At 43.2% G+C, this 23,410-nt stretch overlaps 1 protein-coding gene and 1 pseudogene across 1 annotated transcript in view; both read left to right on the plus strand.

Moving 5' to 3' along the window:
- Rbm20 (RNA binding motif protein 20) overlaps window positions 1-23,410 on the plus strand; it is a gene marked incomplete at its 5' end in the record, with an annotated part of 60,649 nt that overhangs the window by 11,359 nt on the left and 25,880 nt on the right. The window contains 4 exons of the mRNA XM_008846359.3: window positions 8,347-8,487; window positions 11,110-11,241; window positions 20,136-20,215; window positions 22,622-23,291. Coding sequence (XP_008844581.1) covers window positions 8,347-8,487; window positions 11,110-11,241; window positions 20,136-20,215; window positions 22,622-23,291 — 1,023 coding nt within the window. The remainder of the gene's footprint in view (window positions 1-8,346; window positions 8,488-11,109; window positions 11,242-20,135; window positions 20,216-22,621; window positions 23,292-23,410) is intronic.
- LOC103744451 lies at window positions 1,916-3,862 on the plus strand (annotated as a pseudogene).

A 23,410-nucleotide genomic window follows, 5' to 3' on the forward strand; every position in this document is an offset into this window, starting at 1 on the left:
TAGGTTTATGGGATGCAGAATACAGGAACACTAGGAGAGGAAAAAGGAGACCATACCTGACCTCAGACAAGACTGAGTTTATCAAAGTTCCTCAGTGGGGGACAGCAGCCTTCCTGCAAGCTGGACTTGACTGCTGCCCCAGGGGAGGCACTGATGGGGCTTATATAGGATATAGCTGTGGCTGGCTATGTACAGACGGGGGGCACTCTTGAGATGTTTATGGCCCCATATGGCCCCCTTCTTCTTGGTACCATTTGTTCTGGTTTATCTTGAGAGACAGAGGGTTTATGATCTCTTCTTGGGATCATTTGCTCAAGGAGGCAAGCTGTCTTGGGAAACAGTCAGTCTCAACAAACAGTCCTCCCAGGAGGGAGGAAAAGTGGCTGATTGATAATGCTGGCTTTCTGCACCTGGGGCATTCTGTCAGCCCATAGACTCTGCCATTTGAATTTAGGTCACCCAAAGACATTAATTGGAGTACAGAAATTTGAAGATGGAAGTTATAATCTGTAGTTGCAGAAAGCATACCCAGAGGCTTTGGTCACCCTACAGGCCTCAGCCCAGGCCACATTCTTATTATAATTCTCAGTTCTTTGACCTGCTCCTCTTCTTTGAACTCCTGCACAGAGCTTGTTTCTACCTGCACCAAAGGGCATTGAAAGGTCTCCGATCTTTCAGAGACAGGTCTGTTTGCTGTTTCCACATTTCCACCCAGCTATAAAAGACTTGTGAGTGAGATGAGGAGTCTGGGACCAGGCTGTCTGAACCATTAGAAGCAGTGTCTGGTATTGAAGAGTAGCCCCAGCATGTAAGAATACGCAGCTCAAGCTCTGATCCCATGTGGGGGCATTCGAGGTTAGTGCCTCCTCTAGCTGGGAGAGGGTGATTGTCTCTTTAGATTGGTAATTAGGGCTTTGGTTACAGCCCTGACACCTTAGCTCTTTTAGAGATCTGACCTTGGGCTGGAAAGTCTCAAGTGCACCTGTCACATGTGTGCCTCCTGGGAGCTCAGCAGAGCAGCCTCGTGGGTGGGTGTGAACTGAGCCCATCAACACCTCACAGCAGAAATGCAGGTTGGTGAGAGCCTGACATTTGCTTTAAGTCCATTTGCTTTTCAGCCCCAAAGCTCCTCTGTTAAAATGTATTTTTGATACTTCTGAATATATTTCGATACTTCTGAATATTTCGAACAAAAAAATTAGGAAAAAAAATGTAAGGAACTCTCATATGATGCTTACTGGGATTCACTTTTCCTTCATATCTTGCCTAGCGTATGTCGTCATTCTTTCTCTGTGTCTCCTCTGTCTGTCCATTCATCCATTCATCAGACATCTCTCTGTCAGGTAGGCATTTTCCCCCTGAATCATCATTTTAGAATAGCTTGAAGGCATTGTCCCTTTTGGCCTGTATTTTAGCATGATTTCCTAAGAGTATGGATATCCTCTTACATAATTCCAGCAATATTTTTCCCATTCCAGGATCATCATAGCATACTCTTTAACAGTTGGAGGAAAGAAGGAGACAGACATTTATTTATATGCACCTGCTAGAAGTCAGGCATTGTACCAAAGCACTTAATTTACAATGTGGTGGGTCACCTCAACAGGCTGGTGGAATCAATTTTTATTCTCTTAGTTTTACAGACAAATAAATGCAAGTCCAGAGAAATTCAGTAACTGGCCCACAGTGAGCTACAGGGGAGCAGAGACATAAGTTCATGTCTGTCTTTCTCTCACTGCTCTGCCCCTAGTGCCTGGTGTCTGTAAAGCACGTACTAGATGCAAGTGTGTCCCCAGAGAGGCCCCCAGATCCTGTGTCTTCAGTCATCTCAGGCCATCACTGTCATCTTGACCTTTCCTGACACCATGGCAACAGTCACTCTTAGAGCAGCACAGCTGAGGTCACCAGCAGCGAGATGAAAGGTGAACAGGCTTGTGAACATCCCTGACTAAAGAGCTGATCACATGGTGAGGGAGGACAAATGACATATTCACTGGGATGGTGTGGGAAGACACAGGTTTCCTGTTTATGCTGAACTGAGAGAAGTTATCATCAGTCACCTTAGGGTTTTGCTTGGCAAGGCTCTGGGAGGACTAGAGTTTAGGAACTTAGAGCCACATAAACATAGATATTTTATATCTGGAATTACTTCAGACATATAGCCACTTCCCTAGTTCCAGATATTGTGAAACTAGTGACTATAAAGGGAAAGTGGTTCTATGTCTAATCAGTGTCTGGGGTGAACTTGAACCCAGGTCCCTGCTGCCATGTTTAGTTTCTTCCTATAACATCAAGAAGCCCCAAGCTTTTAAAGCCTAAGCTCCCTTCTATTCTCTCTGCCTCAAGCACCCACTGTCCTGTGTCCCATGTTTGGAAATATTTTTATTTGTCAAAGTTAATGAGTTACCTAGTTACCTAGTTACCCATTTTTGATAATCAAATTCACAGAAACACTAATCAGATTTTCTGATCACCCTAAGTAATAATAAAAGAAAAACTTGGATGAGTTCAGTTTTACTGGGTTTAGTTGAGTAAGAATGATTCATGCATCTCACAGCACCAGAACAGTCAGAGATCTGCACTACACCATTTGAGTAGGGCAGGGCAGGGAGGCAGGGATATTTGGATTGGTTATACATTAGTGTTTGCCTCATTTGACCCTGGACTGATCCATTAGCTGCCTGTGATTGACTGAGATTCAGTTGCTATGACTGGTGTAGACTCAGCCATTTGATATAAAACTACACTCCTAAGTGAAGTGTTCAGTTATTGTACATACTCAGTTGATTGCAGTGCTACCTAAGGACGTGAAGTATGGATGCATCCTCAGGCCAAATTTAACTTGACACCCTATCGATAGAGTGAACTATGATATTATCTCAGCTTGTAGAATGTCAGAAGTATCAAGCAGCATCCTGTCCCCACAATATAATAATCCTCCTTATCTTGATTTCTGCTACCCGGGGTCAATCAAGGTCTGAGACAATTACATGGAACATTTCAGAAAGAAATAAAAAATTATTAAAATTATTCATAAGTTTTGGAGTGGCCATCTTATTTCTGGCCCTGGCGGTCTCAGGTCAGGGTCACAGGGACGCAAAGCCCGCAGCCTGGACCTGTGCTGACCATGCTGTCCTGAGTGGTACTTGCTGCTGTGGCCACAGCAGCCCATGGCTGAAGAACGCAGCCATCCTGGGGCCCGGGAGGGCAGCCATGTCTTGCCCCTGTACCACCTCTTCCTGAATATGGAAGAAAAGTGCATCTTGGGCTGATCCCTGAGGAATTCTTCCAGTTCCTTTATCCTAAAACTGATGTGACAGGACCCTACATGATTGGAACTGGGCTTAGTTTGTATTTTCTGTCCAAAGAAATATATGTGATCACCCCAGAGACCTTCTCCACCATAGCGGTAGTAGGATTAATGGTCTATGTCATTAAAAAATATGGTGCTTCTATTGGAGAATTTACTAATAAGCTGAATGAGCAAAAAATTGCTCAGCTAGAAGAAGTAAAGCAGGCAAGCATCAAACAAATCCAGGATGCAATTGATGGAGAGAAGAAATAGCTGGTTCAGAAGCACCACTACCTTGTTGGCGTTCAGAGGAATAACATTGCCATGGCCTTGGAAGTCACTTACCAGGAGCGGCTACATAGAGTATATAAGGAGGTGAAGAATTGCCTGAACTATCATATTTCCATGCAGGATATGATACATCGAAAGGAGCAAGAACACACAATAGACTGGGTGGAGAAGCAGGTGGTGCAGAGCATCTCTGCGCAGTAGGAAAAAGAGACAATTACCAAGTGCATCCAAGATCTGAAGCTGCTCGCAAAGAAGGCTCAAGCACAGCCTGTGATGTAGATGTATCTATCGCAATTGAGACAGCCAGAAACAGTTAACTAATGGAAATTTGTCTGTGTGACAGTTTTTCTGTATTGCTGTCCATTGAAATTAGTGTACCTTTCCTAAGACATGTTCAAAGTTCGTTTACTGAATTAAATCTATTGGCCAGTCAGATATTTCTGATCCTTACTCTGTAATTTGGACTTGGTGCCTAAAATCACCAAGTTATAGTTTAAATTTATAATTAATTATACTGTCTTGCAATAAAGTGAGAATTGAAGCAAAAAAATTATAAATTTTAATTAGCTTTTATTATAGTATGTTGTTATGATTGTTCTATTTTATAGTTAGTTATTATTAATCTTTTATTGTGCCAAGTTCATAAATTGAACTTGATTATAGGTATGCATGTGTAGGAAAAAAAAGTATATATAGAGTTTGATACTATGTCTGGTTTGGGAACTTACTGAAGGTCTTGGGCCATCTTCCCTGCAGATAAGGGAAGGACTACTATGTTATTAACTTCAAAGACCATTCAGGGCCAATTAGCGATCCCAAGCTTGGAATTACTATCTAACATCATGCTGCTTGCTCACAAGCACTTGCACTTGTCAGGGCCCTGGGGGAACAAACTTCACTCTAGATGTACCACCCAGGACCTCTGTCCATTCCTCTCTCTCCTCATTAAGAGCTTTCATAGAGCATAGGACAATTAATAGCCATGTTTATATAAGTCATTTCAAGAATAAAGTGATGATACTCATTATTCCATGTTGCCTACGAATGAAACATGGCTTTGAACCGAAAGTGAATTTAACAAGATATCAATGATAGTAAAGAATTTAGATTGAAGTTTTTCCAAATAAAATAGCAGCAGAGGAATTTAACGCATTAAAAACCATTTCTCTTTCTAACTGGGTAAGATTTACCATGTTCCCTGAAGCTAGACACACTCAAAGCAAACCATGAACACAGCCAGCTCAAGATTTTCACTTCATAGCTCACTTAGAAAATGATTGACTGAGGGAGTCATTTGCTAGAGGTCTGTGGCCTCCAGTCTGAGGAAATCAGACTCTTGGCATATCTAAAACCTGTCTGGGGGCTGTAGAGATGGCTTAAGAGCACTGACTTCTCTTGCAGAGGACCCAGGTTCAATTCCCAGCACCCACATGGCAGCTACAAACCGTCCTTAACTTCAGTTCCAGGGAAATCCAAAGCCCTCTTTTGACCTCCATGGCATTGCACTCACATACATGCAGGCAATACACTCATACACATAAAATAAAAATAATAAATAAAATATTTAAAAAAGAACCTGTCTGTAGTTTACCAGTTAGGAAGCTCCAAATTAACTGTAGATAATTAACTAGAATATTAAATTCTCATGGTTATCTTAATAATTGACCACTAAAGAATCAATAAAAGTCCACTCCTATTTCTGACCAGTGTGGGGAGGGATTCAGAGATTATATCTTTAAATGTGAGTGAAAACTTCGAGATCCATTCATTTTAGTGCCTTGCCTGTAGAAGTCCATAGTATGAACAGGTATCTGATGACTGGTGGTTATGGGGTTTATTCTCTGGGAGGCTTGTACCTCTTTATTCTCCTGGGCTCAGATAAAGTCTTCTTGAGTCATCCTTTCAGGGTAAGCAGACGTGAGAGAGGTGCTAGTCTTTGTACCTAGTCACTAGGCAACTGGACAGGCCAGGAGAAGGATTGCCTGGAATTAAACTTTATATCTGTCTGCTGAGTTGGCCAAGCACATTGCCCACACCAACCACAGCAAAGTTACATGGGTTAGAAACGTGCCAGGCTAAGACACCAGGCAGAATGCCCAGACTTAGCCTTCCTAGTGATAAACTCAGAGAACTAGCTGCTTTGCCCTGCTTGAGAGCTTAGCTGCATCTGCCTCAGACCACCCCAGTGGGAGGCAGAGATCCTGCCCCTGACTCTTTACAGCTCTCTTCCCACCCTCCCTGAAAATGAACTTAGTCTTTGCTTCTGACCAGGCTCAGAGTCTCCCAGGTTGTGGAGAGTCCATTTGCACTTCAGGGATAGGGGTAGGAGAGGAAGGCTGTTCTCCTCTGCATGCGCCACATGCTGAATCAATGTCCCTCTTTGGGACACTGTTGAAGGCAGAGTCAGAAAAGCACACCTGAAGTTTCTCCCACTCAAGGCTGAACCATGAAAGGAAATGCTTACTGAGTCTAATTGTCCTCAGCCCAGATGAGACAAATTGAGGGGTTTTCATAGTAGTGTTACCTAAGTACCAGCCCTTGTTAGGGATGAGACCTCAGATGCTCTCCCTCTTATTACCTAAGCAGAGTCAGACCCATAATTAGATACTGAAATTCACTTTATGGTAGAAAATGGTGACTGTGCAAATGTTGGTTGTGCCATTAGAATGTGTTTCAAGTTTGGAAAGCTGCATCTTCCTCTTCCACATTGGCTTGGCGTGTACTTGGTATTTCTTGACCTCCTGGAGATTAAGAACAAAGCTTATGGACACACTTCCTCCAGGAGCTTGGATTGGGCCCAGGTCTGAGCTTGCAAGCAGTGTTCCTTTGCATTGCCTTTAGGATTGCCTGGCCGAGGTGGAGGCAGGGCTCAAACCCCAAAGTTTAACCAGAACAGTCCCTCTTTTATTGAATATATTTGGCTAGTGAGCAGGTTTTTATTTGAGGAAAGGATCCCAAGGCTAAAAAAATGTTCTGAAAACCACTGCCTCAGACCACAGTGATGCTGTGAATATCTATCTGTACATGCATATTCTGTTTCCAGAAACCTTTCTGTCCTCTTTTTTCTTTACTGGAATTTTTTTAAATTGTAAGTCAAACAATATGAGGTCTAGCCAAAATAGGCCCAACGTGTCTCCCCTCGCTCCCTTTCCTGTTCCTCTCCTCAGAGGGCAGCCAGCCTTGACAGGTCGATAGCTATGCTACATGCCTGTCTGTCACTGTTGATAACCTTTAACATTTTGGTGCAAAAAAGATCCCACGAAAATTGAATCATGCAAAACTAGAAGTTAGGATAATTAACCCCTGTGTTCCCATCACTCACCTCCAATAATTATCAAAGATTTTACAGTGCTTCTTTGACCTAATTCTCAAATAGTTTTATCTTACAAAATGGCATTATAGTACATGTACTAATTGGCAACCTGTTTTTCACTTCATAATTTATCTTTAAAATATTGCATATCAGGGACTGGAAAAATGCTTCAGTGATTAAGAGCACTGACTGCTCTTGACAGTAGACCTGGGTTTGGTTCCCAGCACCCACATGGCAGCTAACAACCACTGTAACTCCAGTTCCAGGGGATCTGTTGCCCTCTTCTAATCTCTTCGGGCATTACATGACATGGGTGCCCTTATATATATACACGCAGGCAATACACTCATACACATAAAATAAAAATAACAAATAAAATATTTAAAAATATTGCATATCAGCATATTGTCCTCCTTTTAATGACTATGAAATTTTCCATTATATGCTTGGAACATCATTTACCTAGACAGTCCTCAATTGTTGAACATATAGGCTGCTTTGAAACACCTTGCCACTCTACAAAATATTCAATAAATGTCCTTTTATATAAGTCTTCGTATATTGATGTATTTTAAAATGTCCTTCCTTCCTTCCTTCCTTCCTTCCTTCCTTCCTTCCTTCCTTCCTTCCTTCCTTTCCTTCTTTCTTCTTCTGTAAGGTAGATTTCAGAAAGTAGATCTTGGGGCCATAGGTGATGTGTATTTTAAGTTGTATTTAATACTAAGAAAATGTGTCATGAAAAGGTTGTGAACTCACAACTCCCCTCTAGCAACATTTGGATATGCCCATTTCTTTAGTTGTTTCCCAGCCTTGGATATAACTACTTGTTAGAAAATGTTAAATCAGAATCGACCAGGGCAATGTGAAAATGAAAGATGAGATCAACCTCAGGAGCAGATGGTTCTTTATTAAGAACAGTGAAGGTGGTGACAGTTTCTCAGAGGGATTTGAAACTGCACCCCCAGGCACAGTTGGTGGGCTGCGTGAGGATGGGGGATTAGGAAATGGGGATGGGGGTGGGAGTGTTGGGTAGGGCTAGTGCTGCTGAAAGGGTTTGGAGGTTTTGAGACAATAGGGGCTGTTATTTGTTTTCCCAGATAATACAGTCTCCAGGTTGGTGGCTTTACATAGTTCCTGGGTTGGAAATTAGCTTGGATCTGAGGTTTACTTAAGGTTTACTTAACCCGTATGGGGCCCTTTGGAGGTTAACTCTGGGCCCTTTTAAGTCCAGGCATTTATCTTTCACTTCTCATTGGAAATGTGAATCCTTTTTGTAAGCAGATGGCATAAAGTTGATATTTTATGTGTATCTGTGAATGTGTTTCTTTTCTGTATTGGTTTTATAAACAGCCATTTTGCATTATTTGGGGGAAGGTGGCCATTAGGAATATTCTGCATAGAGGGGAAGAGGGAGACTCACTATTGCTCTTTGTCCCCTTTGTTCTAACAGTTCTCCCAGAGAAAAGGTGCTGGAAGGGTGGTGCACATCTGCAATCTCCCTGAGGGCAGCTGTACTGAGAATGACGTCATTAACCTGGGGCTGCCCTTTGGGAAGGTCACAAATTACATCCTAATGAAGTCGACTAATCAGGTAGGCCTGGGCATATTCACTCTGTGGGGTCCAGGATGCAGCACGCAGTGGTGAAAGGGGAGCACAGACTTCCTTAAAAAAAGAAATTGTTCCTAACAGACAGAGGGGAAGCACGGTTGACTTCTGTTAGCTCAGCGCAGTGTACGTTGGGGCTGTTGTTTTGTCTCCTTTGGCTCTGCACTGCCTGCTTGTGCTGGGTACAGGTCTTTGTGAATTGTCTAGAAGGGAAATGGGTCACTTTAGTATGGGGTGCTTCATGAACATAGAAAACTTAATTGGCCTTCAAATGGAAATTGATGAACTCCCTGTCCTTGCCATGTTGTAAATCTTCTGAGCTAATACTATAGTAGAAGCTTCTGAGCTGATCACATCACATCTGATTGCCTGGGTGTGGAACCAGTCAAGAACTGCCCAGGAACTGATCTATTAACCAGTCCTTGGTGTTTGTGTGTGAGGCCTTTGATCCCCTAGCAAAAAAGTATAAGGGGATTGCTAAAGGCTTAGTAAGTCTAAGGACCTGAAATTGCTTAGCCTGTGGGAACTGGCTGAGCCCTTGAGACCTGACAAGCTTGATTTCTTTCTAAAGGGGCAGGGATTATACCACAAATGGTCATATATGGTGTGTGATGTGTGTGATATATACACGTGTGTATGCCAGGGTGTGCGTACCTGTGGACGCATCAGAGGATACCAGAGGAGGATGCTGGGTGCCCTATAACTTTTGAGACAGGATCTCACTGAACCTGGAGCTAGTCTGACAGTCAGCAAACTCCTACAATCCTCCTCTCTCTGCTCCCCACAGACCTGGTGTGTGCAGCCACACCTAACTTTTTTTTTTTTTTTTTTTTTTGGTCTCTTTGAGACAGGGTCTCCTGTAGCCCCAGCTGGCCTGGAACTCACTTATGTAGACCAGGCTGGCCTTGAATTCACAAGGGATCCACCTGCCTCTGCCTCCTGAGTGCTGGCACTACAGGTGTGCGTCACCACGCCCGGCTAACTCTTATGAATGTGCTGGGATCCACACTTAGGTCCTTATGCTTTTGTAGCAAGTGCTCTTATCCACTACGTCATCTCTACAGCCCACGTTGTCCTTATGTTAACAGCTATTTTTGCTTTATGAATCTGAGAAGTAGGCAGAGAAATTCTTTGCCCAGTGAAGATGTGAACTCTGAAAACTTGATGCCACAGCGGATCATCAGTGATCTCAGTCCCTCGGCCTAGAGATAGACTACTCACTGCTTGCATTCTTTCTCCTAGTACTATTCAGGGTCAATATACAAAGTCAGCTTGCAACATTAATGCATTGAGGCTGCCTACGTTATTTTCCCCATTTGAGAAGCAACAGTTAGAAGTGCTATATGCTTAAATCAAGCAAGAGACCTTAGAAAACTGGGTGGCACCATGGGAAATAAAACCCCAAAGAATCCTGACTTCTTCACCACACATTTCACATGACTGATGAAATAAAAATTAACCAATAAATGGGAAGGAGGAGGAAGCAATGAAAACGGGAGGATTAGGGGCTCACAATGAGAGGTCCCTCATTACAGGTCACTTAGGCCTCTGAATTGTCTAGAAGTTGCTTTGCTATGGGGTGCTCATTAACATAGAAAAGCTTAATGTCCCCCAAATAGAAATGCATGAACTAGAGTGTCTTTGCTATACTGTAAGCCTCAACATAGAAGGACCAACATCAGTACACATCAGTATGTGTATAAACCAAACAACCCAGGAAACCACAAAGCCATGAATTTGCCCCAGCAGCTGCTAGGTAAATGAAGTCCATCAACATAGTCTATTTAGAAATTCTGTAAACACAGATTGGATGGAAAAACCCATTTCTCTGTGTTTATCTGAAGAGTTAAATAAGAGGAAAGATGCCATGTAAATACGGTGGGGCGGGCTCCTTTTTCTAAGTCACAACAGCTTTGCCTTCCTTTGAACCTAGGGGCTTATGAGCCTCTGAGTTTTTTAACGTCTTTCTTTCTTCATGAGACAAGTGGGAACTCAAGTAACCCTACAGGCTTGGGCCTCTGTCCCCTGATGTTACTACCATCAAACATCAGCCCAAGGCCGAGTGCACAGCAGCCCCCCTGGGAATTGTGTTCATGGACCCTCCCATCCCAGGAGAGATTCCATGGGATGATGTAACCCAGGATGGACATACATAATTCAGAATAATGTTTGGTAACCAAGGAAATCAGAAAAGGGGCCATCCTGTAATGAGCTCTTTTGGTGAAGTTAATAAAAAGTTCTCTTTGAACAGATAAGATCAAAGAGAGCTGTTTCTTGTACTGATTTTTTTTCTTTTTATTGAGTTATAAAACAGATATTCTCAAGTGCATAAAGAATATTAGTCTTCAACATACAAAGCCATGAATTTTTTAAACAAATGTAAACTTAATATAAGTAACACCCAGGCCAAGAAATAGGACATTTCCAGACCATTGGGTTTTCAGTCAGCTCCCCACCCCATATCACAAAGAAATGCAACTCTAACTTGTCATCATCAGCTGTTCCACCTGTTCTTGAGCCTTATCAACACTGAACCATATCTGGTACTGGTTTGTGTTTAAGATCATTAAAGTCAAATCTACTATTTGTCCTTCATGTCTATCCTAGGCTTTTTTAGAGATGGCTTACACAGAAGCTGCCCAGGCCATGGTCCAGTATTACCAAGAAAAATCTGCTATGATCAACGGTGAAAAGTTGCTTATTCGGATGTCTAAGAGATACAAGGAATTGCAGCTGAAGGTAAAGCATTCTCGAATTCATTTAGTTATTCATCAAGTGTCAGCTAAGCTCTCTGCTTGCCGGGCATTGATCTCCAGTGCTGCTTGGGAAGGAGACCTTAGGGAATGATTAAACAATTACTCACTGCTTTTGAGGCTATCGTTTAGAAAGGCAAATTATAATGTGGTAAATTCATTGAGGTGAGTACAAGATGCAAAAGAATGCTTCAGATGGGTTGAGAGCTACGAAAGATTCTAGAGGGGAAGATGTTTACAGAAGAAGTCTTGAAGGAAGAAATAGAAAGTGGTTGTATTTCAAAAAGGATAATTCAAGGCATAGCCCCTTGAATGTAACTTGTCTACGCATTCAGCCCTTTAGTAACTTTTTCTTCCTCCAGCCCTCCCCTTGGTCCTTTGTTCTCTCTTTCCCCATCCACAGTTATTTCTGAAGCCCCATAGAAGTCTTCCTAAGCAGCACTTGACTGACTAGACCACTCAGAACTCAGGTGCATTCAGTCAATTCCAAAGCAGGCTTTATTTTTGTTCTAGCTTATTCTTCATTCTTCCTTCCTTTTTCTTCTTGACGAGTAGTATAGCACCTACACAGAACTAATTAATAATATTATGAAATTTAAAATTAATACTGTGCGAGATCTCATACATCACATAAAACTACCACCAAAGTTGAGAATCAAAATGCAGACAGTATCTAGAGGTTCCTGGGTCCTTCCTCATGCCCAACCCTTCTCTTTCCACTCTTCTACTCAGGATAATCATTTCCGTGTTTTTCTTCTAGTTCTACCACCATCTGTACCACCCTCAACAGTATGGCTAGTTCCACCCATTTTTGAACTTTCTGTGAAGAGAATCCTGCTGTCTTTGCTTCTTCTGTTTAACACTGTACCTTTGATCTCTGTTTTCACTGTTCTCTAGTTGTATGGCTATGCATTTGTTGATCCATTCTACGACTGATGAACATCTGGTTTGTTTCCAACTTTAGAATATTAAGAGCATTGCTAACTGTCTTGTCAAGCATGTTACTGTGGTACAAATGCACATGGGCATGTAACTAGGTGATACATGGATCACTAGGGCTGGAATCTCGATGATAAGACATGCTAACCCTCAACTTTACAAAGTGAGAGCACGCTCTTTCCAAAATTAGTTGTTACAATTTTACTTTCTCCTTAGTAGTATTTAAGAATTTATAGTGGTCCACATTCTTGTTAACCTTTTTCTGTCTTACATTTTAATTTTGGGAGGGGGTATAATGGGTAAACAATCATGGTTTTATCTTTTATTTTCCTGATGAAGTATTAAGACTGAACAATTTTTCTTATGTTTACTGACTCTTCAGTCTGGATCTTGGTGGGAAGTTTCTTTTCATGTGCCTATGATTGTGCCTTGTTGTTGACTTACAGGAGTTTTCTTAACTAAAGCACTTAGTCTGTTTGGGTTTATTATAATTGGTATGATATTTATGTTTAAATCTACCCTCTTATTTTATGCTTTCTACTGTTCCATTTAATAGTTTGTTTTTTTTTTCTGGTTCATCGCCATGTTTACTTAGGGTCCAATTTGTTCACAACTCACAGCCCTTAATATGTCCTTAATCTTCAAGGTTGACATCAGAAGACAAAGGCTCAGTGGTTGCTTCTAGCAAGGAATAGCATTCTAACAAGTCGACATATGCAGTTGGGTAATGTCACCCAGTTGTCCAAGTCCTCCTGCTTTGCTTGCATTGTCTCTGAAGTTCCCTTTGCAACATTTCTGCTTCGGGCACAGCCTGGATTCTTTTTTTTTTTTTTTTTTAAATCCCTAATGAGGCATCAGACAAGTAAAAGGCCCCACCCTGTTCTGTACTTGCCAGTTCCAATTCTCTTGGATTCTCCCCTGAGGGGTGGAATTGAATTTCTGCAGTGAGTTCCCAGTGGAACTTGGGTCTCCAAATGAGATGTTGTCATAAGATTCTAATTATGTTGAACAACAATAATCAGTTTCTTAAAGGACCAAAGCACAGTAATACCTTACCAAGAAAGTGAGTTTCACGTGGTGCAAAACTATGGCCAAAGAAGTTCAGCTAAGGTCCGCTGAATGCCCGCTGTAGGTGGAAAGTAGGCTGGTACCATGGACATAGAGGCGGCAAGTGTGTGAGGAGCTTGGTGTGGTGGGAGGAGAAGCATGGAAGCAAAGAGCCACCAGCAACCACGGGAGCTACGCCAGACTGGAAGGTGGTGGCGCCATTCTAGGCTCCACCCTTTTCTGCTTCCATGAGCTTAGACAAGTTACTTAACCTCTGTGAACCTCAGTACCCAGATCAGTTAAGGATGTACTTAAGTTCTTTGATTTTAAGTAATTTTTTTCCATGCATTTTCTTTTGGGTCTCACAATCTCACTAGCCTGTGAGGTATGTAGGGTGGATAATAATAGTAATTATAAGAATATAATGTAATTTTACCTTTAATTGAGTCGTGTTGCTCTGAGGCAAGTAATGCATTAAGCTCTTTACATACATTATGTACTTTAGTCCTGACATCAGTCCTGCTAGACAAGCATTGTACCCTCAATTTTACAGATGAAGATACTAAGGATAATAGAAGTTCAGCAACTTGCCCAAAATCTTAGTTACTGGAAGACCTATGTATAAAACCTGGACTATTTTGAGTTTGTACCAAATGCTGTAGATTGTTTTATTATGATGTTATGTTCTCCATCATTCACATTAAAAAAAAAAAAACCAGTAAGATCAGATATTTACTTACCATGTCGTGCCCGCCTCCGGACCCCCCCATCTCCCCCACCCCCCGCCAGGAAGTTGTGGAGACTGTGTTCTGACAGCTTCTTAAACTTCAAGGTGCATGCGAATCACCTGGGGCTCTTGTCAGAATGTGCCCTGGATTTGTAGGTATGGGTGAGGCCATAGTCCTGCATTTCTAACAAGCTCCCAGCTGGTCCTCAGAATATACTTTAAATAGTAAAGGTCTAGAACATACTGTTTTCTGATCTTTAGTATGTGTTTTCTGCTCCTTGAGTTGTCATACTGTCTCTCAGGATCATTGTGACCTTCAGCATATTTCAACCTTGTAGTAATGAAGGTCTTAAGGGCTCAGAATTGACATGAATCAGCTCTCTCTCTCTCCCTCTCCCTCCTCTCCTCATCTCTGTGTGTAACAAATCTGTGTCAAGTAAGCCCTATTGATAAAGCTAAAAGAAAGAATTTTGTAGCCAAGAGAAGTGCTGGCCACAGGTACAGCTGAATTCTGGCCCAAGTGAGATCATCAGGACATTGCTCTCCAAGCTGCCATCTGCCCTCATGGCTTTGTTTTCTGGGTGCTTCCTAGGATGTCCCTCAGCAGCCCCAGGCTCTCTCCTCTAGATGGCATGATAGCCTTCTGTAACTCTGGCTTTTCATCATGTCCTCTCTCTTTCAGTAAGAGAACCAGGCTTTTCCTTTTAGCTCCCACAAAACCTCAAGAGAGTCATTCTGATTAGACTAGTTTGGCACATGTTTCTATCCCTGAACCAATCTCAGTGGCCAGGAGAAGGCTGTGTTTTGATTGACAGGGCTTTGTAGGATGGGAAGAATTAGTTGCACAGGGGATGAGGGGGTCTAGGAAGTCATTCAATGAGAGGTGGTGTAGAGGCTGGGAAGCCCAATAATATCAGAAACTATTGGGGCTGCCTTGAAAGAGTCTGGCTCTGGTGAATTCCAGGCTCATTTGGAAGATTTCAACATCTTTCCAAGATTCTGGAGGTATGGCCAACAGCTGCAGAGCTGACAGAAGGGATGAAAGCCCACCCCCATCATAGCAGCTCCTTTTGTGTTAGACATGCACTCCACTGCTTTCGTCCTGCGTCTGCCATGCCCTGAGGATTTTGGTAGATGCCAGATGGGCCTCATTATGCCACCTTTCGAATTGAAGAAAGTGAGTTTCCCATAGGCAATAAGCCTTGGCCCCAGGTGACCCTGCCAGTTGGAGGGCAGAGCCAGGGCTGCTCTTACAGAGTTGATATTCCAACTTCTGCTGTCTCCCTGTCAGTAGGGTAACACTTTACTAGGATTGTGTTGGGCTTAGAATCTCACCCTGTCTTAGGCACAGCAAGATGTGTTGACAATGAGCACTATGGCTATTCCCCCAAGTGACTGTTGAGCTGCATTTGTGTCATCATAGAATAGAGGAAAAGACATGCCATCTGAGATTTGCTTCAAAATTATCTCAAGAGTGGGGAAAGAGGGTGGGAGTTTAGATGCCACAAGATTGGGCAGAACTATTGGAGATGGGTATGGGATTCCGCATACCATTCATTCTGCTATTTGCATGTGTAAACTTTCCTATAATAACAAGGAACCCCAAATTTCATCATAGACTGACTCTCTTCTCTCTCAATTCCACTTTCCTGTGATGCTGATAGCATTATGGCACCTGCCTCCTTTCTATAACCGTAGACACAGAGGCCAGTCTGAAAGAAACAGAATTGAGAAGCCATTTCTGTTGTTTGAAAAATCTTTGGCCGCTTCTGTTCCTAGTCCTGGATGACAGCTGGCAGGGAATTTGGTCTGGAGCGTGCCAACCAATTTTTAATTTAAAATAGTGAACTGACCATCTGATCCTCAGAAGGGGACACGGTGTCTATGATGACTCTACCCCAGCATGTAGTATCTTCAGATTGTCTCTGAAGATTACTCTTTTCAGCTGCCTCCATCCATTTCTTTGGTCAGCCATCGTGGACCAGGTATATGGGCACCTGCTTCATGTAAGGGTCTGCACTGAGATTGCCCATGTGAAGAAAGTGGCTCGGAGCCACCTTACTTGGAAAACAGAATCTGAACAGAAGTAATTCCATGCAGCATTGGGCTGAAAGTGGCTCCCCAAAGAGGTTGTATGCTGATGAATAAGGTATATGGGATGTTTAAGACAAGAAATGGCTCTTCCACCTCCCAGAACACTATAAATCCATCACTGTGACCTCTGGAGGCCTACATGAGTCACTAGATGTTGTCATCTGTATTGTCTGAAGGGCCCACTCTACCTGATGACTCCCATTGGCTTTCTCAAGCTTCATTATTTGTCATGTGTTGGCTGTATGAAGACAGTCACAAACTTCTAAAGCGGGATCCATGTGAAGTGCGGTTGACTTCGAATGAGCCTCCTTCTACTTCAAAGGAGTGCCAACAACCTGTCTGGAGTGAGTGTGGCATGGAAGGAAACATCTGGGAAGAAGCTTTCTTCTCAGCCCAAGCCAGTTGCTATGTCTTATTCCTTACCCAGCCTTGGGCTCTGCAAGGTTTTGGTCCCATTCAAACAGATCTGGTGTCAGTTGACAGTACATGCCCTGAGTGACCTGATTACTTGCAGGTGATACTTCATATTCTCATGAAATGTCAACTTTTATACTTTCTGTTGAATACAAGGTACTATTTTGCCCAAGTTGTGAGGTACCTTTTTATATAACTACCCCAACCAGTTCTAAGCCCCTGAGCCTTTTCTCGAGCAGAGAATTGACTGGTCTCTGTGTCCTCAATTCTTCATGGCTCAGGACCAGGGTCACTATGTTCTCTTTGACTTTCTTTCCTTTTGCATCTTGAGCTGACAGGACATTCCTCCTTAACTTGAGCATTTTGTATCTTTTCCCTGTGTTCCTGGCCTCTCACCCTGAATCCCAGGCAGGCCCTCCTCCATTCTCACCATTACTAGGTATTTCTCCCAGCCCTACCCTCAACCCCAGTGATAACAGATCAGTGGTCATGCCTTTCCAAGAATTGGAATTCTAGTTCCAGTTATTGTGTACTGCTGGGCCTGGATTTCCCAGAATGAGCTATGTGATGATCGCTAATGTTTGAATGGCTCTGAAGATTTCTTGCATCTATGTAAAATACATGAAAAAAAAGCAAGAATAAGGAGAGCAGTTGATTAGACTTCTTAAATTTTTTTGATTTTTTTTTTTTGTGTGTATGAGTGTTTTGCCTGCATATGCGTGTACCTTGTGCATGCAGTGACCTCAAAGGCCAGAAGAGGGCCTCAGAACCCCTGGAACTGGAGTTACAAATGGTTGTTAGCCATTATGTGGGTATTTGGTACCAAACTCAGGTCTTCTGCAAGAGCAGTGCTTAACCACTAAGACATCTCTCTAGCCTCTGATTAGACTGCCTCCTCCTCCTTTTCCTCTTCCTCCTCCTCTTCTTCCTTCAGGTCTCACTATGTAGCTCTGGCTGGCCTAGAACTTGCTATACAGATGAGACTGGCCTCTGCCTCCTGAGTGCTGGGATTAAAGGTGTATTGCCACCACACCTGGCCTTCTTAATAAAAAAAATAATTTCTTATTCTAGTTACTAATGAGGAAGAACCCAGTAGAGGGATGCTTTTAGAAGCCCTTGTCAAGAAACTCCAATGGAGTCTCATATGAACATTTGAAAATTTCCCTGTTCTGACTTTTTTTCTGGTTCCCTGTCTAGAACTTGTAATGCTAATTACTCTTGCCTTTACTTCTCCTTTACACCTCCTATTCATGATTCAAGAACTTTCTTTTTCCTCTTAGAGGCAAGAGTTATGCAGTTTGGGAGTCTTTTAGATAGACCCACTGAAGGGGTACTCCAGTTGCCTCACCCTGCGTCCCTGTTCAGCATGGAAGAAGCCAGAGTGGTCTGTGTCCCTGTCCCCTATTGGCAATTTGGGTAACCCCTTCAGAGGATGGCATGATAAGAATAGGAGGTAGGAATTGGGTAGGCAGTTAGGGTAAAAAGACCCCAAAGAAATGTACCTTGTGCATGCAGTGACCTCAAAGGCCAGAAGAGGGATGTAGCCAGTTTCTTGGCTAAAAGTCAAAATGTCCTTGGGCCTGTTAGCAACATACTCTGTTCCAAAGGCCGAAAATGTCAAAAGTATTTGGGAGCTTGTATCTAATCCTTAAAAGATTTTAGGGTTACCTCTTCAGAGGTGGGAGTGTTGGAGGGGAAGGAGTGGGCGTGGACTTGATCAAAACACCTTATATACATGTATGAAATTCTCAATAAAGTTTTTGTAAAAATAGCAAAAACAATGAGTCTTTCTGCAAGGAACAATATATTCTAAAATGAAATGGAGATCTTTTTTAAAGGTTAGAAACTCATTCAGTTTTATGTCTTACAGGGTTTATACCGAGGTCAATATTGTTTAACTGTATTAATTCAACTCTGAACCTAAAAATTTACAGTCACTTTTGAAAGAGATGTATCATTGCTCTGGACCTAAAAGAATAAAATTTTAAAAATAAAATAAAAATAAATAAAATTATCAAAATTTGACATGGAGCTGGGCATGGTGGCACATGCCTGTAGTCCCAGCACTTGGGAGGCAGAGGCAGGTAGAGCTCTGTGAGTTCAAGGCTAGAGTGGTCTACATAGTGAGTTCCAGGCCAGCTGGGGCTACAGGGGGACCCTGTTTCAAAAGGACAAAAAAAAAAAAAAAAAAAAAAACTTTGACATGGTTGATTGGGGATTTTAGTTCTGTTTTTTTAAAATTATTTTTATTTTATGTATATGCGTGTATTGCCTGCATGTATGTGAGTGTACATGTGTTGTGCAATGCCGCAGAGGTCAGAAGAGGGCTTCAGATTCCCCTGGAACTGGAGTTAAGGACAGTTTGTAGCTGCTATGTGGGTGCTGGGAATCGAACCCGAGTCCTCTGCAAGAGCAGTCGGTGCTCTTATCCACGGAGCCAACTCTCCAGCCCCATAGGTCTGTTTTTTAAATATCTGCTTTATTGAGATATGACTCACATACCATAAGTCACCCAGCTTGGTACATTTTATTGAATGGACAAATTCTCCAGGCTTTTTGGAATATTGTCCTGCCCTTTTCTTATAAATTCCTTTTTTAATATTTATTTTTGGTTATTTTATCATTGTCCATTAGGGGTCTAGGAAAAGGCTTTGGTTAGAATTTGGGGACTGGGCTTGGTACAGACATCACCCAATGACCTCTGGAAAGGGCTGAGCCTTTGGATGTCTAGCGTCCTCAACTGTAAAATATGCCACACAGCTTGCAATCCTACCTCACTGATTTTCTTGGAGTATCTAATGACCTCTGTGAATGAACACAACATAAGATACTGTTGGAAAAGTATTCCATTAGCAATGACAGCACCTTGGATAAGGCCTCCAGTTGTTCCTCCTGTGTTAGAAAGCAATGTAGCAAAGTGACAGTATCTGGCTCTTTAGGGCAAGTCTATACTCTGCTGAAACGCCCTGAATATGCATGAAGGTGGTAGAGATTCTGTTTAGAGCCAACCAGTTCTTGATTTTCATGAGCTGAATACAGATGTAGGAGTAAGAAAGTAGATGATCATGTAGCAATTGACAGCACCTTGGATAAACCTTATTAGCTACAATAGAGCCACTGCTGGATGATAGGAGTAAGGTGTTGAAGGGACACAGAAACCAGAGGTAAAGTGTTATTGTCAAGTCTTCATTCTTTGTCTCTGTGACCTTTGACATACCTCATGAATCACCCATGGAACATGGTATGGCTAGTGACTCTGGAGTTATGCCATCTAGAAGCTCTGTTGCAGCTTCTCTGGATCTGTTAATACACATATAGAAGGTGGAAGCTGCTACTGTTCTCCCTCCCATCCCCCCTCCACAAGATTGTTTTTCTTTTTCTTCTTTTTAAATTTGGGAGGCTGAGGGGGGAGACTGACAGATACAACTTGCCCCCCAGGATGTAGATGGTAAACTCTGGCTCCTCTCTGGACTCTCAGCCCTACTCTGGTCTTTACTCTGATCACACTCCTCATCTGTTGGGTTAGACCTTTTATCTTCACTGCAAAAGGTACTTTTCCTCTTTGGTGGACTAGGCAATGAACAACCTACAGAATGGTTGCTTCCCTCTGGTGCTTGCGTAGCTGCCTCTTATCTAATGATCTCTCTGACTCTGTCTAGAAACCTGGGAAAACTGTGGCTGCTATCATCCAGGACATCCATTCCCAGAGGGAGAGGGACATGTTCCGAGAAGCTGACAGGTAAGGCTTTGGGTCTCAGGACAGAGTCCTGTTCTTAGGGAATTTGAGTTGCACCATGCTCTACCCTGGCTCCTACTCCATCCCTCTGCCGTTTGGCCCCTACCTGTCCCTGTTCAAATGAAAAGTATCATGTAGGTCCAGAAGTGCTGCTTAGGTTAAGCATAGGGGAATGCAAGATGCTGGCCCTCCAGTCGTTCCTCCTGTATTAGAAAGCAATGTAGCAAAGTGTTAGTTATTACTCTATTGAAATGCCTCGAATATGCATGGTGATGGTGGAGATTCTGTTTAGAACCAACCAGTTCTTGATTTTTCATGAACTGAATACAGATGTAGGAGTAAGAAAAAAAATCACCCAGTGACTTTAACTCATTTATGACCTTGCCAGCAAGGGCTACAAGTTAACCATGATCACTCCCTCCCAAAGGCAGCCTTCTGAAAAGCCAAGGCGGAAAACTTCATGACCTGGCCTGTAGTCTCTGGCTCTTTCCCAGAGTGTCCACAGAGGGTGCTCTAGCCTCACTGTAGAGGGCAGGAGTCCATGCTCTTTCCCATGCTGGCCTAGGTACCCTAGTCCTAGAGAGACCAGTTTCCTGGCAGTAAGGGCTACATGGTTGGCTTACAGTTGAGAACCAAATTGAAAATTGTCCCTCCTTTTAGGATGTTGAGTATATGATTCAGTTGATCTGCTTAATAAAATAACCAGCCTTCAGAGACTATGTGTTTATGTATATGTATGTGAGTGTTTAAGCTTGGGATTTTTGTTTGTTTTTGTGTTTGTTTAAAATTGTGGTTATTAGCTGGGTGTGGTAGTACATACCTCTAATCCTAGGATGTGGGAGGTGGAGGCAGTGGTATCTCTGTGAGCTCCAGGTCAGTTTGGTCTACATAGAGAGTTCCAGAGCAGCTGGGGATACTGGGGAGACCCTGTCTCAAAAAACAAAAAACTGTGATTATTTTGGGTTTTAAATGACATATGGAAAGACATAGCATGCTACCTGCAGTTCTGTGGCAGTGTGGAAGGGATTAGAGGTCATGCTCTAGACCTTACTTAGGCAGGTCCCTGTTCTCAGGGTTTTAATTTCTTCATCTCAATTATAGCAGGCCAGAGTTCTGATACCTTTCCAATCCTTAGATGTCTTCATAGCTCTTTATTTTGGGGTCTATGAGTCTTCCCTCCTATACTTGCCATTCCCCAGTTTTGGGCACCCCTCTTCCTTGCCCAGAATCTTAGCAGGTTGACATGAGGACTAAATGAGAAAAATGGAGGGTAAGAGATCACCCAATGCTGATGGAGACCAGGTAGAAGAATGGCTTCAAGTCTGATAAGCAAGGGGCCAGCTGACTGGACCTGGGTTAGGCAGCTTCCCCAAGGCCAAACCAGGGCATCCCCCTGAGCCCTCACTCCAGAGCCTCTACGCTACACATCCCCAGGCAGAGAGTCTTCCTGGGGCTAGTTTCCCAAGTACAACTCACTTGCTTTCTCCTTTTCTTTTCTTTTTAAAAATTTATTTTTTGTTTTGTTTTTTAATTTTATGTGTATGCGTGTATTGCCTGCATGTAGGTAAGTGCACCCGTGCTGTGCAATGCCTGTGGAGGTCAAAAGAGGCTGTTGGATCCGCAGGAACTAGATTTACGGACAGTTGTTAGCTGCCATATGGGTGCTGGGATTCGAACCCGGGTCTTCTGCAAGAACAACCAGTGTTCTTAACCGCCGAACCATCTCTTAAGCCCCAGATTTATTTATTTTTATTTTACATGTATGAGTATTTGCCTCCATGTATATAAGAGTACCACATGCGTGCCTGGTGCCCAAGGATGCCAAAAAGGGCATCAGATCCTCCAGAACTGGAATTACAGGTGGTCTGGGAACTAAACATAAGCCCTCTGCAGGAGTAGCAAGTACGCTTAACTGCTGAGCCATCTCTCCAGACCTGATTATGTACTAACATTTTGGTTTTTTGAGACAGGGTCTCAGTATATTGCCATGGCTGTCCTGTAACACTCTATATAGATCAGGCTGGCTTTGAACCCACAGAAATCTGCTTACTTCTGCCTCTAGAGTGCTGGCATTAAAGTGTATGCTGCCAACCCCAGCTATAGCTCACTTTTCAGAGAAAGAAATGTAGGACTGAGCCAAACCAATGCAATTATTCTTCCCAGTTCATACACCCAGACTGAGGAAGGTGACAGGAAGTGACTTAGGAACAATACCTCCTCATAGAAGCCAGGCAGGGGGATAGGCTTTTTCCTGGACCACTCAGTGTAGTGCTGTATTGTGACTGAAGAGTGTACAGCTGGACAGGTTGTGCTAGATGCACCTGTGAGAGAATTGTGTGTGCCTGTATCTCGGTGATGCAGGGTATAGGTTATGTAGAGCCTGAATGCTGCTCCTTTCCTCCCTCACAGATACGGACCAGAGCGGCCACGTTCTCGCAGTCCAGTGAGCAGGTCACTCTCCCCCAGGTCCCACACTCCAAGCTTCACATCCTGCAGCTCTTCCCACAGTCCTCCAGGCCCCTCCCGGGCGGACTGGGGCAATGGCCGGGACACCTGGGAGCACTCTCCCTATGCAAGGAGAGAAGAAGAGCGAGACTCTGTCCCCTGGAGGGAGAATGGGGAGGACAAGAGGGACAGGACAGACATGTGGGCACATGATCGCAAACACTACCCCAGGCAGCTGGACAAATCTGAGTTGGATGATCGACTGGAAGGAGGGAGAGGCCACCGGGAAAAGTACCTGAAGTCTGGGTCCCCCAGCCCGCTCCACTCTGTGTCCAGCTACAAAGGCCGGGAAGACTGCTATTATCGGAAAGAGCCCAAAGCCAAGACGGACAAGTACTTAAAACAGCAGCAGGATGCTCCAGGAAGGTCCAGAAAGAAAGAAGAGGCCAGACCAAGGGAAAGTAGACACTCTCACCCTGAGGACTCAGGCAAGGAAGATGGGCTGGAGCCCAAGGTCACTAGGGCTCCTGAGGGTAACAAGTCCAAGCAGAGTGAGAAAAATAAAACCAAGAGACCTGATAGAGACCAAGAAGGAGCTGATGACAAAAAAGAAAGCAAACTGGCAGACTTTGAGGTAATGATGCAATTGTTTCCCCCAGGTAATGTGAGGCAGGCCCAGAGGAAAATCATGATTCTAATATATTGCTGAGGAGCATTTGAATGAATGAACATTTACCTTTTAAAAAAATACTT

This window comes from Nannospalax galili, unplaced genomic scaffold (genome assembly GCF_000622305.1).
Source record: "Nannospalax galili isolate Female #2095 unplaced genomic scaffold, S.galili_v1.0 scaffold990, whole genome shotgun sequence".
Classification (NCBI taxonomy): Eukaryota; Metazoa; Chordata; class Mammalia; order Rodentia; family Spalacidae; genus Nannospalax; species Nannospalax galili.